At 49.0% G+C, this 14,356-nt stretch overlaps 1 protein-coding gene across 5 annotated transcripts in view; it reads left to right on the plus strand.

Annotated features, from left to right (window-relative positions):
* The first annotated feature begins 2,022 nt into the window (after window positions 1–2,022).
* Window positions 2,023–14,356, plus strand: part of LOC138521240 (dehydrogenase/reductase SDR family member 4-like) — a 257,133-nt gene continuing 244,799 nt past the window's right edge. For 3 of the 5 annotated variants that reach the window (XR_011282983.1, XR_011282982.1, XM_069633931.1), the window contains exons 1-2: window positions 2,023–5,203; window positions 10,068–10,248. Coding sequence is in view for 3 of the 5 variants with exons in the window: in XM_069633931.1 (XP_069490032.1) it covers window positions 10,100–10,248 (149 nt within the window). In the remaining 2 variants the exon portion in view is untranslated. Of the gene's footprint in view, window positions 5,204–5,231; window positions 5,741–10,067; window positions 10,249–14,356 lie in introns of those variants that run through there. The other 2 variants (XM_069633932.1, XM_069633933.1) reach the window with 2 other exon arrangements.

Raw genomic sequence — 14,356 nt, forward strand, 5'->3', positions numbered from 1 at the left:
CGATCCAGTAGCGACTCTACCTTCCAGTCCCAGAGACTGGCTTTTTAGGCTTCAAATCCCCCATTCACAGCCTGGCTGTCAATCACATAGCAGGGTGGCTGTCCTGGCAGGACACCCACCTAGCCAATCAAACAAGAGTGCGACTTGGGTCTCCAAGGAGAACCTGTGCAGGGGGCCTCAAACCCCTCCCTCACATCCTGTCCACCCAGACACTCAGGCACCTAAAGAGGGCTTCTGTGCAGAAGCCCGCCAAAGGACGGCGAACAAAGGAACCAAACCTGGTTTGGCGCGCATAGTAAAACACTAGAAAGACGTTTACAAAAAGATATGTGCAATAACCCGACAGGAACCAAGTTAAAATAAACGTGGATTACCGGGTTTGAGTTTGAGGCTACCACCATAGCCTCTAACGGTACTGAGGCTATTTTCATAGTCCGCAGTAGAATAAAAATGGTAGATACCACTGCCACCAGCCAAATCTTAAAGAAAGGGGAACATTATAATGTTCCATGAGAATCAGACAAAAGGGGATAACTATTAACCCCTCCAGTACTCTTTTGGAAGAAATGGTGTAATGGTTCTGTACATTTAAAAAGAATAGTAAAGTCAATGGCAACTTTACATGTTCTGGAAGACAGTAGTCAGTCCCAGAAAATTGAGTTTAAATTGGGAAGTCTGAAAAAGACAACCCTGTGTCACTGCACTGAAGGTGCTGGGTGACACACAGTACAAAGATGATGCCTATGGGGTGGGTGAGACTCCATGGTCCATGAGCATAAAATGTACAACACACAGCAAAACACATCTAAGAGTGGGAAACAAAGGCTCACACTCTTACCAGGCAAAACAATTAAACCCTATAAATCCAGCAAAGCTCTCCACAGGTAAGGGAAATTAGCCATTCTTGAGAATTCTCCCTAACACTTTGCACCAATAAAATGCAAAATCTAACCAGATTAAAATGCTAAATAACTATAACCAGCGTTGAAACTAGTTTGACATTATTTTTCCATAGTTGGAGTCCAGAGTTTTTACAGAGTTGGAAAAAATCCAAAATAAATCTTCCAATGTATCCTTGCGTGTAAAAGAATCCAAAATACATGCAGTAAAAATGTGTAGTGTTGTTGGATTGGTTTTATTGAGAAACAAGTTTAAAGAAATCCAAAATAAATACTCCACTTTAAGACCAACAATATTTGCTAGTCAAAAAGTCCAAAATAAATCCTGTAAAAACGTGTGCCTGCCAATTAGTGTTAGTGGATTGTTTTTACTGAAAAACAAGTCAGTAAAAATCCAAAATAAATCCTCCAACCCAAGACAAATAAATCCTTGCTTGGAAAAATCCCCCAAAAATCCTAAATAAATCCCAAAAAAATCTGCAGCTTGAAAACAAGCCAGAAGCAATCCCAAAACAATCCAAAAAGTGGATTTCTTTTTTACTGGGGGAGCCATTCAATTCCCTGTGTGTCCTGAAGTGCGCATTAAGTAAGAAAGAGGGAACCTGGTATAGGCTGTTGAGTGAAATCCAGCCACTGTTTCTCTCCTGAACAGCTGCACAAACTGGTGCCAATCCGTCTGGAAGACAGAGACGTCTTTATGGGGTGTGGGGGAGTGGGCGGGGCACGTGCACTGTTTGCCTGCAGGGGGAGTCCACACCTACTGCCCAACTTGGGATGAGGGGGCAGGAGCCAAGCTTTGAGGGAGAAGCAGTCCACTACCAGTGCCAGGTCACCAGTGAGGGGCCTGGAAAGGAAACTGCAGGCATATTAACAAACACAAGTCACTGGGGACTGGGTACTGCTGCTCTTCCCCTCCCTTCTTGAAGCCCCCACACCATGCCAACCAAAGTTTACTCCCTTGCTAGCCAGATGAGTCAGACCCAGGGGCACACGTTCACTGGTAGCGCATGTTGCATGGCACCCCTCTGCATGGTAGCTTCCAAGATGTTGTAATGGGTCACACGGCAGTAGCCACATGACCAACCTAATAAAAGAGACGAGCCGTTTCTGGCTCGTCAGTCACTCCGCAACTCGCTCCGGTGTCGTTCCTCATGTGCAACAGGTCGGTGCACCACCGCGTGGAGTAGGCCCAGGGACAGGGCCCTCCACGAGGTCGGCGCCCCTGCTGGGCAACGCCGCCCTCTTCTGCTGTGATCATGGTTGCTGGTGCGACCCTGGCATGGGTGCCCCCAGTCACGTGGGTAGCTCCGGTGATCCGGAGCGAGTGGGGTGACCCCCGCCCATGTATCCGCAGCATGATCGATGCACTGAGGAACTGTGTCGGGTGCTCCCGACAAGCCGATAGGGCCTGCCCGGTGGTCCAGGGCAGGCCCCCAACAATGGCGACGAGGGTTGGAGCCTGTGTGCGCATGGCGGCGTCGGCCGTGGAGGTGGCTCAGTGGGTGGCCCAGGGCCCGTATTCATGGATAGGGGCCGCCTGGTGCCCGCACGGGAGCCGTGCTGTGCGCGGCCAGAGTGGCCGCGCTGCCCAGGAGATGTGTGGCTGGAGCGGCCTCGGCCACGCTCAATGGGGGTGTGGCCATAGTGCCGGGAGCTCGGTGGGAGCCCGCTCCGAGGAGCGAGTGGTCGAGACAGCTGCAGATGGGGGGCGTCAAACAGCTGAGGTGGCCCTGAACAACAAGCGGCATCGGCCGCAGCATTAAGGGGGTGCTGGGGATGCCAAACAACTGAGGCAGCCCCCGGGAAGATGGATCTGCGGCCCCCTTTCCCCACAGGGGAAGGTCCATGCTGGCGGCTGTGCCACAAATGAGGAGGCGCTGCCCCTCCCCCAACCGCCAGCCGCAGAAATGATGAGCGGCGATGCTTCCCGCGGAAGGAAAAATGAGACAGGCCCAATTCCAACTGGGCCCGCAAGAAAAAAAAATGAGGCGGGCCCAACTTCAACTGGGCCCGCAAGAAAAGAAAATGGAGGCAAGCTGCCTGCCCCTTCCCCTGCGGGAGACGGAACAGGTTGGCGGCAGCGCCGCAATGAGGGGGCACTGCCCCTCCCCCCCTTGACAGGGGCGTAATCGCCAGGGAAGAGGATGCCGGGCGCGCAGTCATCAAGAGGATGCCGGGTGCGCAGTCATCGCCGCTGTGCAGGTGGATGGGGGTGCATAGGCGTGCACTGCTCCGGCCGCTGCTCTCACCAAGGAGGGTGCTCGTGCAGCCGGGGTCGGTGTGGGCCCGCACCTCGCCGTGTCAAGGGACACAGAGGGACGCAGCGGTCCCGGGAACAACGAGAGGAGGTTCACCCGAGGAGGACATGAAGCGGCACTATGAGGAGGTGAGTTGCCTCTGCCTCCCCTGCTCTGCGGCCCCAGCTGCAATAGGAAGAACGGGGGTTGCAACCCGCAATGGGGAGGAGAGATGTGGCCCCCCCAAGAGAACATGAAGCGGCGGCCGCAATGAAGGAGTGAGCTGCCCATCCCCCACCCGCAAGCCGCGGAGGTGGAGGGTGGCGATGTTCGCCGCAATGAAAAAAAAAAAGAAAAGAACTGTGTGGCAGCGTCCCCGCCCTGCGGTGGGAACGAGGAAATGCTCTGAAACGGAGCGTGTAAATAAGTAAGAAACGGCTCCTCGGCCCTCCAGAGATCGGGGCAACCGACTGTCGCACAGCTGTGGCACCCCCCCCCCATCGGTTGTGGGCCCAACTCCAAGTGGGCCCGCAGAAAAAATATATATGTATATATATAGGTGTGGACAGTGGGCGGGGGGAGAGACAGCCCAAGCAACAAAGAAAGGGGCATAATGACCATCCTGTCTTCGATAAGGCTCCAGGGACCCAGCCCCTAGAAGAAAAAAAAGGATGGGTGGCAGCTCTTGTTCTTTTAGGGGTTTTGTGTGCCTTCACAATCCTGCAGCTCAGGCACCCTGCCACTGGGGTTGTCCTGACACCTGCCCCACGAGGGAGAGTTAGTGGAAGAAGGGGCCTGCCGCCAAGGTGCCAGGAGTTCATCACAGGTGCCCCCAGACTATGGACTTGGCCGATGTGGCCCCTGGGCCTCCCCAGGTGCGGCTTTGCTGGTCTTTGTGACTTTGATGTGGCCATCCGAAATGAACATTGGTAAGGACACAAGCTGGCTTCCTGCAACTCCACGATGTTGGAAGATGGACGTCATCACAGACATCCCCATGAAGACTCGGAACTGGCAGACACAGACTTGCTTAAAATGGCCTGGTTGGGGGGGCAATGTGATGTCGTGCACACCCGTACATGCGGAATGCTTCATGTGGTGCCAGTGGCTCTCATTGGTGTTTGTGATAGTAGGACCACTCACCCAGGTTAATTAAGGGTGTGAAAACTAGTAGAGTGGTGATATTAGTATTAGGGTGTGGGGTGTGGTGGGGTTTGGGTTTTGTTCTGTTTTACGTTGTTGTTATGAAAAAGGAGGAGTGTTGCATGGCACCCCTCCTGGGACCATAGTAGTTCCCAGGATGTTGTAATGGGTCACGTGGCAGTAGCCACGTGGCCAACCTAGTAAAAGAGATGAGCCATTTTCCAGCTCGTCAGTCACTCCGCAACTGTCTCCAGTGTCGTTCCTCATGTGCACCAGGTCGGTGCACCACTGCGTGGAGTAGGCCCAGTGAGGGGGCCCTTCACGAGGTTGGCGCCCCTGATGGGCAACGCCGCCCTCTTCTGCTGCTGGGCCATGTGATCATGATTGCCGGTGTGACCCTGGCCTGGGTGCCCCCAGAGCCGGCCGCAGTGTGCTGGGTGCCCCCAGTCACGTGGGTAGCTCTGGTGATCGGAGAGGGTAGGGTGACCCCCACCCATATATCTGCTGCATGATCGCTGCACTGAGGGACTGTGTGAGGTGCTCCCGACATGCCGATGGGGTCTGCCCGGTGGTCCAGGGCAGGCCCCGAACAGCGTAGGCGCTAGGTAGCATGACAGGAGAATAACAATAAGATTGGTGGAGTCGCAGGTCAGCTCGTGTTGTTTATTGCTCCACCCCTGCTGGTCTGGTTTTGCCCTGCCTGCCTCACACAGCAACCAATAACACACATGCCTTTCAACATGACTCATGCAGGTTCTAGCTGCAGTGAGCCAATCATCGGCGCTGTTCTCTCTCTCTCTGCCTGAATGCCTTGGGGAGTAGGTGTGTAGCAGCGTGTGCCATAGAGAGCCAAGCATAAGGTGAAGATCAGGTCCCCATTCTTCAAACTTTAAGTTCGAGTTGCAGGTCTGGCCTACCGAGGAGGTAAATCGCACTTGCATACTTTTTATATGATTTAAAAAAATTATAAGATTAGTAAGTGGCCGAGAGACCAATTGACGAGTTGAAGCTTTTTCTGGTCGCTTGTCCCCCCTGTACCTAACATTTGTTAGTGGAAGGGCAGGGCTGGAATCCTGACTAATTCATCTATGTGAGGAGGGCTGTGAAAAATGTGCAGATAGAATGCAACCCTTTAACCATGGTAAGCCTGAAGTGGATTGTTTGTTTAAGAAAATGAATGGCAGTTGGCGTCAATACGTACCAGCTTTGTTTGTTTTTGTGTTCACCTGAGAACATCCGTGTGAGAAATCACGTTGAATTATTAAAGTACAATGACGCTCTGCTTTGCAAGAAGGCATAGGCTTCACTGGCAGCAGAGGAACTGGAATGACTGCTGGATACAAACATGAACACTGAACGTCAATCATGGCTCTGTGGTGGGCAACCCTGTCCTGGAGCAGCAGAACAGCAACTGGGACACAGAGACTAGACGCAACCAGCCAGAGTGCACAGAGGCTAGAGGTGAGGCTAAACGAGGCTCACATAGGGTATAGACCAGACGAGCCCAAGCGCTCAGAATAAAAGCAAGACTAGCCCAAGCCCGGCGGTAGGTGAGATGGTGCCATGGGTGTAAGGACAAATAGGAGAAAAAAGGTTGGTGGAGAAGATAGCAAGTAAGACAGTTTAAAGGGACGGAACATTAAGTAATAGTCGATGAGAAGGAGAGGGGAAGACTAGGCACGAAAGGAAGAGGAGAGAGAGAGGATTGTGGCACAGACTGTTTGGGGTATTGGAGTTGGAAGCAAAAGAAATAAGAAAGAGTACACGCTGCAGCTGTAAATCCAGGGGCAGCTGGGTGGACTACAAAAGTGGCACAAAAACTGAACTCTCTACGCACGCTAATTCACTCACACAGGGAGATATCCAGCGTTTGCCTTTGTTAGCTCCTTGCATACGATGAACATGTTGTCATCCTCTAAAGATCCTGCAGGTAAAAGGTGACTTTCATGGTGCCTGTTGACCACCTTGCAGGGAGCTGTGTCTCTGGCTCACAGTATGCACACCCCTCCCTGTCTCTAGATGTATTTGCACTGGCCCTCTGTATTGTTTATTTATTTATTTTTTCATTCATTAAGCACACTAAGCCCGGGAGCATCAAGGCATGGTTACAAACCTGTTACACATACATAGAGATTAGAAGGGGCTAAGCCTTAGAATGCTGCTGTGTGCAGTTCTGCTAATAGCCATGTTTTAGAGCTGTAAACCACTATGAAGGCCAGGAGTCGCTGTTTTGTATATTGCATCTTGTGTATATTTTAAGGACTCCCAAGAAAGAGAGTCTCTGGGATACGGCTGTGAACCAACTACCCAATAAATCTGTGTTTTGGGAAAGGCGGGCAGTATGAATACGGCCATGTCATGGTCCAGTTCATAGATGGAAGGTGAGAGCGCTCCTGGCTTCTCCGACTCTGCTTGATAGCATTTTTTATTAGTTGTGGTAAATAACACCCAACTGAATAATACAGTAAATTAAAGATGTACATGATGTTCTGGCTTATGATTGCCAATTACTATAAGGAAAGGAGACAGAGTCACCCATGTAGCATGTGCACACTTCGGAGAACACAAGGTTAATGTTTTTTGTGTGTGAAACTGAGGAGGTGGATTTAATGAAAAGTTGGTCGAACAGGAGAGAATAGTTCATCTGGCTCTTACTAGTCATAGTCGATATCGCTATGAGTGGGTACCAAGGCGATCAGTAGAAGATGGATGTTTGTTTCACTCGGCCTACCTTTGACCACTTCTACTTATAGAAAATGTATGAGGCAGTGGGTCTAAGCCAGTAAGTACAGTGGCGGCTGGTAATATAGTTCGGTTAGCAATCTGTGTGCAGATAGTGAACCACAAAGGCTCTCTTTCTTGATGAGCCGACTCAACCATCCACCTTCAAAAGTAAATTAAAGGAGTTCCAATGAGTGAGAGTGAGTGATCGCTTGTGATGGGTCGTACTTTAGAATTCAGTTAGAGAGCATTGAGGCGGGAGTTAATCAGCTACCAACAAAATCCATATACCCAGTTAGATTCACTAGGACTCAACTATTGTTTACAGTACGTCCATTAAAAAGGCGTAATTGATAGTAGTCTATTCCAACTGGTGGAACTGCAAAGACTGCATAAAACCGCTTAACAATGATCTGGTACGTCATTAAGTGGACTGCTGATGTTTATGGCTAGTAACCGCAGGCTTTGCTGAGATGTTTAAGGTGCACATTTAGGTATTGCAATTCTTGACAAAATTAATTTATCATTCGATTTTAAACATTGAAGGCAATTTATATGAACATTTAGACTGTGCTCATATGTTGACTCGTTTACTTTCCTTGCATAGGACACCACTTTCTTTGGCTGCTTGTTTATAAATGAATCTCGTGTTTTTTTAATTTTTTATTTTTAAAGCGCTCACACAGCCCAGGGGCATCGAGGCGCTGTTACGGGAATATGTCTTAGTTGCGTATTTATAACACGCGACCCGGGGATCGAACCTGTGTTGCTTCTTGTCGTCTTGTTTCCAAGGCGAGCACGTTGCCGCTGAGCTATCCTCCCGGAACACAGGTTGCGCCTGGAGGTTGTCCTGTTGTGGAAAAGTAGTCCGCTTTGCACTGAGTTTGCTCGCACTTCAGCCTGATGCTCTAGGAATCGATGCTCTCAAAATGGCCCCTCAGTCGTGCTTATGAGCAGACGCGTCACAGCCACATTCATGATCTCAGCTGCACGTTTTGACTGTGTGAGTACTCTTGTTCAAAACCCTCCTAGGAGGACCTGCGCACTCGGTAATGTGGGCTTGACGGCACATCACCCAAAATGAGTGCCCTTATTCTGCTCAGTACAGCATGTCAGCTTGAAAGGCTCACAATGTGTCGAGAAAGAACGCTCATAGGCGCCGAGTACACACGGGCAGAGGGGGCACTGAGTTGCAGAGGAGCCACCATGCCTGCCTCTTAGGTATTTGTTTTGGTGTGCCACTCCAAGATTTCCAGTGACCTTAGTAGGCCGCCCCTATGAAAAATGTCTGAGGGCGCCACTGCTGAGTTGACCCTGTACTCCTTGTGCCACAGAGCAGGAGTGTCATTTTGCCTCCATTGATATTCAACATGTATTTGTAGAGGGGGTGGGGGGCAAAAACGAAAATAGGAAAAAAAAGATTCCCCTCCAGCTTGGCTGAGGCTAGGTGTAGTGTTAGCATGCATCTTGCAATTAGCAAGTACTGCTCACTTCTATGTTGGAAGTCGGCCTGAGACCTCATCAATGGACCCCTTGAGCCTTTATTGCAGGGTGGAGGGCGGGGTGAGAGGGAGGGATAGGGCACAGCTGTTTGGCAGGCACAGAAGAAGTCGGGGGAAGGAGGGGATCCAAAAGCAGAATGCTGAGGAAAGACAGTTCAGCAAGTTAGGCGACTGTTGCTGAAATGTTTAATGTTTAGACCTGCCTGGAAATCCTATGTATTTTTTTTCCAATTCTTGCGCTAAATGTGCTCTAAAATCGATCGTTTAGACATGGGGATTGGTACATCTCCCTTACTATGCTCGGTGTGGGAATTTCTGCCCCCCTAGCGAAAATAAAACATTGGCACCCATTAGAACGCTGTGGTAAACCCCTTCCCCAAGATGCATTGGTGGCCCATTTAGCAAAGGCACCTGTTTCTATAGTTACATCACCACAGAGCAAGCTGCTGCTGTGTAGTGAAAAAGAAAGCGCACACGGCTGTTGCTGTAGGCAGTTTGGATGGAGCGACAGACCATAACCACCATATATTGCTTAGGGACAAGCATTTGAGTGGTTTGACTTCAGGTCATCCAGTTTTCAGCCACAGGGTAGTTATCTTCCAAAGCGTGGAAGGCTTGGAATTGGATCCTGTATGTCTTGCAGTGGGTACAATACCAGGAAGGGCTGCCTGCTTGGCTCTGCCCTGGAATCCAAGGCTGGCTTTGGGAATGTGGTGACCCAGGTCCTGGGTGGTGGGGAGCATGCAGCTTTAGGAGAACATGGAGGGGTTCCTTGAGGAAGGGCTGGGGTGGAAGAGCAGAAGAAAAAGGGAAGAGGGAGTTTCACAGATGGAGAAGTACCGCAGGAACGAAAGTAGTGGAGGACAGAATGAGGAATTGGGATGAAGTATGTGATCCCTTCATTTTGCAGATTGGGATGGGGGAATGGGTTTAGGGGGGGGGGGCATGAGTGTCAGGGGGTACATGGGGTTTGGAGGGGAGAACATGGGTTTCAGTGAAGGCAAGGTTGTCTGTGCCCTGGGCACCAAAAACTGTTAAGATGCACCTGTACACTGTTAGTGCTTGTTGACTTCACAGATAGGCTCATGCTATTGAAACCCAGCTCATACATACTTGCCTACATACATATCTGAGCACACTAGGAGAGCAGAAAAAGCACTTGTGTGAGATAAGTAGGTTCAGGCCTTCAGTCATTGTCTAAAATTAGCACCTTTGGATTCCCCCGGAGCCCCCACCACTTCACTAACTGTGTGCAGTACCATTCTGGGGACCCTCAAGAATAAAGCCCAAAAGGACATGAGTTAAACAGCCATGGAAAGTAAAGATTTCCTCACCTGCATGGCGAGGATGAGGGGCACTAGTAGGTAAAGACATTACAGGTATTTGGGGATGTAACAGCATTAACATGTCAGGTTATGTTGGTCCCCCGAGTGCCTACCCTCAGTATTTGGCCCGAACTTCTGACAGGTGTCACACTCAGAGGCATGTGCTGTTATACTACCAACAGTCTGCACCCTAATTCGATTTTTCATGGTACGCATCATGTTTTGTTTCCTCTTCCACAGGACCACCTATATTCCCTTGAAGGCCAACGAGAATGCTTAAGTCATGGGTGAGAGTGGCCAGCTTCTGCCAGAAGCACTTGCATGGCACCAGGTTGGGCGGTAGTATCCAGAAGAGAACAATGGCGGAGACTGCCAAAATCCATGCACAGAAGGTGGCGATCATCACCGGCTCCACAGAAGGGTGAGAGAAAGAAAATAAATTAACTATAAATGCCAAGCAGATAATATCATTTCCAAAACAGATTGCTATTGACATGAAAAAAGCTACTTTAAACATAAATAAAGTCAAGATCCCACCCAATTCTTATTTTTTCAGATTATTTGGTTTAGAAGGCTTTGGGCATGTGACTCAATCATCTAAAGACCTGCTCAGAAAGGATGGAGAATGTAAAGAAAGAAAGATGACATTCTTGCTTGGTGGGACATTGGCAGCTTCTGGAGATACTAGTGAATGAGTTGTTAAAGGGCCACCAACAACCTGACTTTAACCCTTAGGCTTGGCATGGTCGGCAGCCAAGATGGCACACATAGAATACATCAGAAGGATGAGACTAAGTCTAATGGTCTCCTTTCCATACTTTTCTCAAACGGCAAAAACCATGCATTAATGGATCACAAAACACACTCCTTACCACATGGATAAGACTGGTAGTATATAAAAGGAGGTGTAAAACATGACGCACAATATATCCACAGGAATTGCACCTACACGTAAATCCGTATATTCCTTTAAAACATGTCTTTATTTAATTCATTATAACACTCTTAAAATGATCATATTACATAAAATTCATCATCCAACACACAAGATATAAAACATTCAACTTTACAACACATAACAATCCCAAAAAATCGGGTTAAATCTGCTGATTTTTACATTGACTCCGTGTGGGACTCCACACTGAAGAAATTTCTTTTCAATATGAAATTTCTTCAGTGTGGAGTCCCACACGGAGTCAATGTAAAAATCAGCAGATTTAACCCGATTTTTTGGGATTGTTATGTGTTGTAAAGTTGAATGTTTTATATCTTGTGTGTTGGATGATGAATTTTATGTAATATGATCATTTTAAGAGTGTTATAATGAATTAAATAAAGACATGTTTTAAAGGAATATACGGATTTACGTGTAGGTGCAATTCCTGTGGATATATTGTGCGTCATGTTTTACACCTCCTTTTATATACTACCACTCCTTTCCATACTTCTCAGACATTATTTATGATCCTTAGGTTATCTAGCTCTTGGGACGTGTCACAGACGGAGGGATAATAAAAAAGAACTCGAAACACAAGAAGGATTGGAGCAAGTAACCAAATGTGGATGATTCCCCTTAAAGGAGGGAGAGGGATCGAGGATAATGAATATATGTGAGAGGAATGTCCTAAACTAGAGAACCAGCCTCCTGGTATGACTGAAGTCCTGAGTAATGTAATGTAATTTGTCATTTGTATAGCGCCTCTTCCCATTGGTATGGCCTTAAAGCGCTGTAAGTGAATGCCCTCGGAGGACCGAAGTCCAAGCAATGGGAAATTTGTCTGAGGAGTTTAGAATGCGTGTGTGCATTTTAACCAATACAAAGATAGGTAGGGATGGCCAAGTCCCTGTTAGCTACCCATGTCAAGCTGGCATGTGGATGGGTGCTGTGAGGTAGTCTGGAGAGAATGAGAGTGCAGGAGACTCATTATGTGTCTAGCTAGACCACATTTCTGTCATGGGGAATAGCTGCATTCTTATGGCAGCAGTGTCGTGCAATGTGTCTTAAGTATTGTACGATAGCAGATGCGTGCAGGTAGGTGGTTGTGCCTTCGGCTATCTTCCATAGGCATGGAGTGTGATACTTACCCATTCCTTGGTTTCGTAAAAGTGGCGGGGATTCTGTCCTGTGGTCTGCTTGAGTTTATTCTCTCCGATGCTCAGTAAATTTCATGGCGGGTTCATTGCTGCCCTGGCCTAACTGCGAGAATAGCCTGAAGAGAGGCATGTTTGTCAGGATACAGTGGGTAAAAACCATGTGTTGAGGGCCCTCCAGAAGGCAAGGTGATCCTCTATGCGATGGCAGTTAAGGGGAATTGTGTTCCAGATTGAGGGGGCTTGGATGGAGAAGGAGGATCCCCCTATTCTTGTCGATTTGAAGGGAGGGATCACAAGAAGGAGTATGGTGCCTGATTGCAGGTTTCTATTGAGTTGATAATGGAGGAGTTTCTGTTGAAGGTATTCTGGGCCGTTCTTGTGGAGGGCACAGTGGGTGATGCACATTGATTTGAAAGTGGCCCGTCGCCCGACAGGGAGCCAGTGGAGGACAGAGAGGGCATGTGTGATGCTCTCTCTGGGGCCAAAGGCTAAGAGGCTGCAGTGTTGTACCGGTTGGAGCTTTCGGATTGTATATGGGGTGCATTGGTAAAGGGAAATGGAGTAGTCTAGGCAGGAGAGGACAATAGCCATGATTGCTGTGACTCTGTAAGGGTAGGCGAGGTAAGGGAAGATGTGTCTGAGAATGCCGAGGTGTAGATAGCAGTGTCTATGGTGCATCCCAGGTTCTTTTGGATGTGTTGGCAGGAAGGTATAGGGAGGACATCCAGGAGGCAATTGGGGGAAGAGTGCCATCCTCCAGCAGAGCATGATTTCAGTTTTTCCAGGGTGATGAGGAGGTGGTTAGCCATCATCCAGTGACTGATTTCTGTGAGGCATGAGGCGAGGCTGGGATGAGGGATGGAAGAGGTCGTGGTGATCTTGAACATGATCAGTTATGTTATGGTTATTTATACCGTGCACCGCTGCCATTTACATGATCTTCAGCTGCCCACATGGCTCTGTAAGAAAAGTGGGTAGGGTTGGTAAGTGAGGGAGAAAGGAACAGGATAGAATTTGTGCTCTACCTGTTGATGCGTGCACAACTAAGAGGAACTGGTGTCTGTGTGTGTACGTTTTCTGGGTGTGCTTTGTTATGTGCACTGAACTTGTTGTGTCCGTAAGGGTAGAATCCAGTGTCAGAGTTGTTTGTTGCTTGCAGGTATTGGGTTAGTAGTATGATTAGAGAGGGTGTGCCATTTGCACGTTTTGTGGAGGGTTGTTTCACTAGCCCTTTTGGATCTGCTCTCCAACCTTGACTCTAACATTCCCTCTGTCCTCATCCTACTTGATCTCTCCTCTGCCTTCGACACGGTCAACCACACCACCCTGCCCAACCATCTCTTTGACAACCTGGGCATCACTGATCAGGCTCTGGCCTGGCTGACTCTTTCTTCTCTGATCGACCCTCCCAGGTACAACTTGGGTCCTTCCTTTCATCAATCTCCCTCTCTGCCTGTTGTGTTCCCCAGGGGTCTAACCTCTCGCCCTGGCTTTTCAACAATACCTGGCAGCTCTCGCCTACTGCATTTCCATTTTCTTCTCAAACTTCCAGTGCTATGCTGATGACACTCAACTCATTTTCAGGCTGCCCTCGGCCTCCTCCTCTCCCTCCCTCATTTCTGATTCACTAATTGCCATTCAAAATTGGTGTACTGCCAATGATCTTTGTCTAAATGCCAACAAGAATGAGATCCTCCTCATCGGTACACCTTCACCATCCTTTCCCTTCTCTCTCTGGCCAGCCTCCCTTGGCCCTCCTCCTACCCCCACCTGCGAAGCCAAGAACCTCTGGGTCATCTTTGACTCCACACTTTCCTTCTCCGCACACATTTCTGACGTCTCTAAAAAGTCAAACTTCTTACTTCACCTCCTCAGAGGTACTCTGCCTTTCCTCTCCTGCCCCCAGAAGCTCGCTGTCTCTCAAGCTCTGGTTCTCTCCAGGTTGGACTACTGTAACAGCTTCTTTCTAAATCTACCTGCCTCCACTCTCTGCCCTCTACAACTAATTCAGAACAGGACTGCGAGACTTGTCCTTGGCCTGAAGCCCTGTGATCATATCTCTCCAGCTCTGAAATCCCTTCATTGGCTCCCAGTGGATGCAAGGATTACATTTAAAACCCTCTGCATTGTCCACAAGGCTTTCTGGGGCCTGGGTCCAAAATACCTTCAACGATCCCTCCGCAAATACCTCCCCTCTCGGGCCCTTCGCTCATCTACCTCTAACTCCCTCAGGGTCAGTCGTTTTTCAAAGACACGAGCTGGGGCTCTGTCTTCGGCTGGGGCCTCCCTTTGGAACAACCTATCAGCCACCTTGAAACCTGAGGAGAACCATCTCTGGTTCCGGATGCACCTCAAGACCTTCCTCTACGCTTCCGCCTTTGCCCCTCTTCTCCCCTGCTGGCCTGTTTTCTCTCTTGGCATTGTGCACTTGGACA

This window comes from Ambystoma mexicanum, chromosome 13, assembly GCF_040938575.1.
Source record: "Ambystoma mexicanum isolate Mex_15411 chromosome 13, UKY_AmexF1_1, whole genome shotgun sequence".
NCBI classification, from domain to species: Eukaryota; Metazoa; Chordata; class Amphibia; order Caudata; family Ambystomatidae; genus Ambystoma; species Ambystoma mexicanum.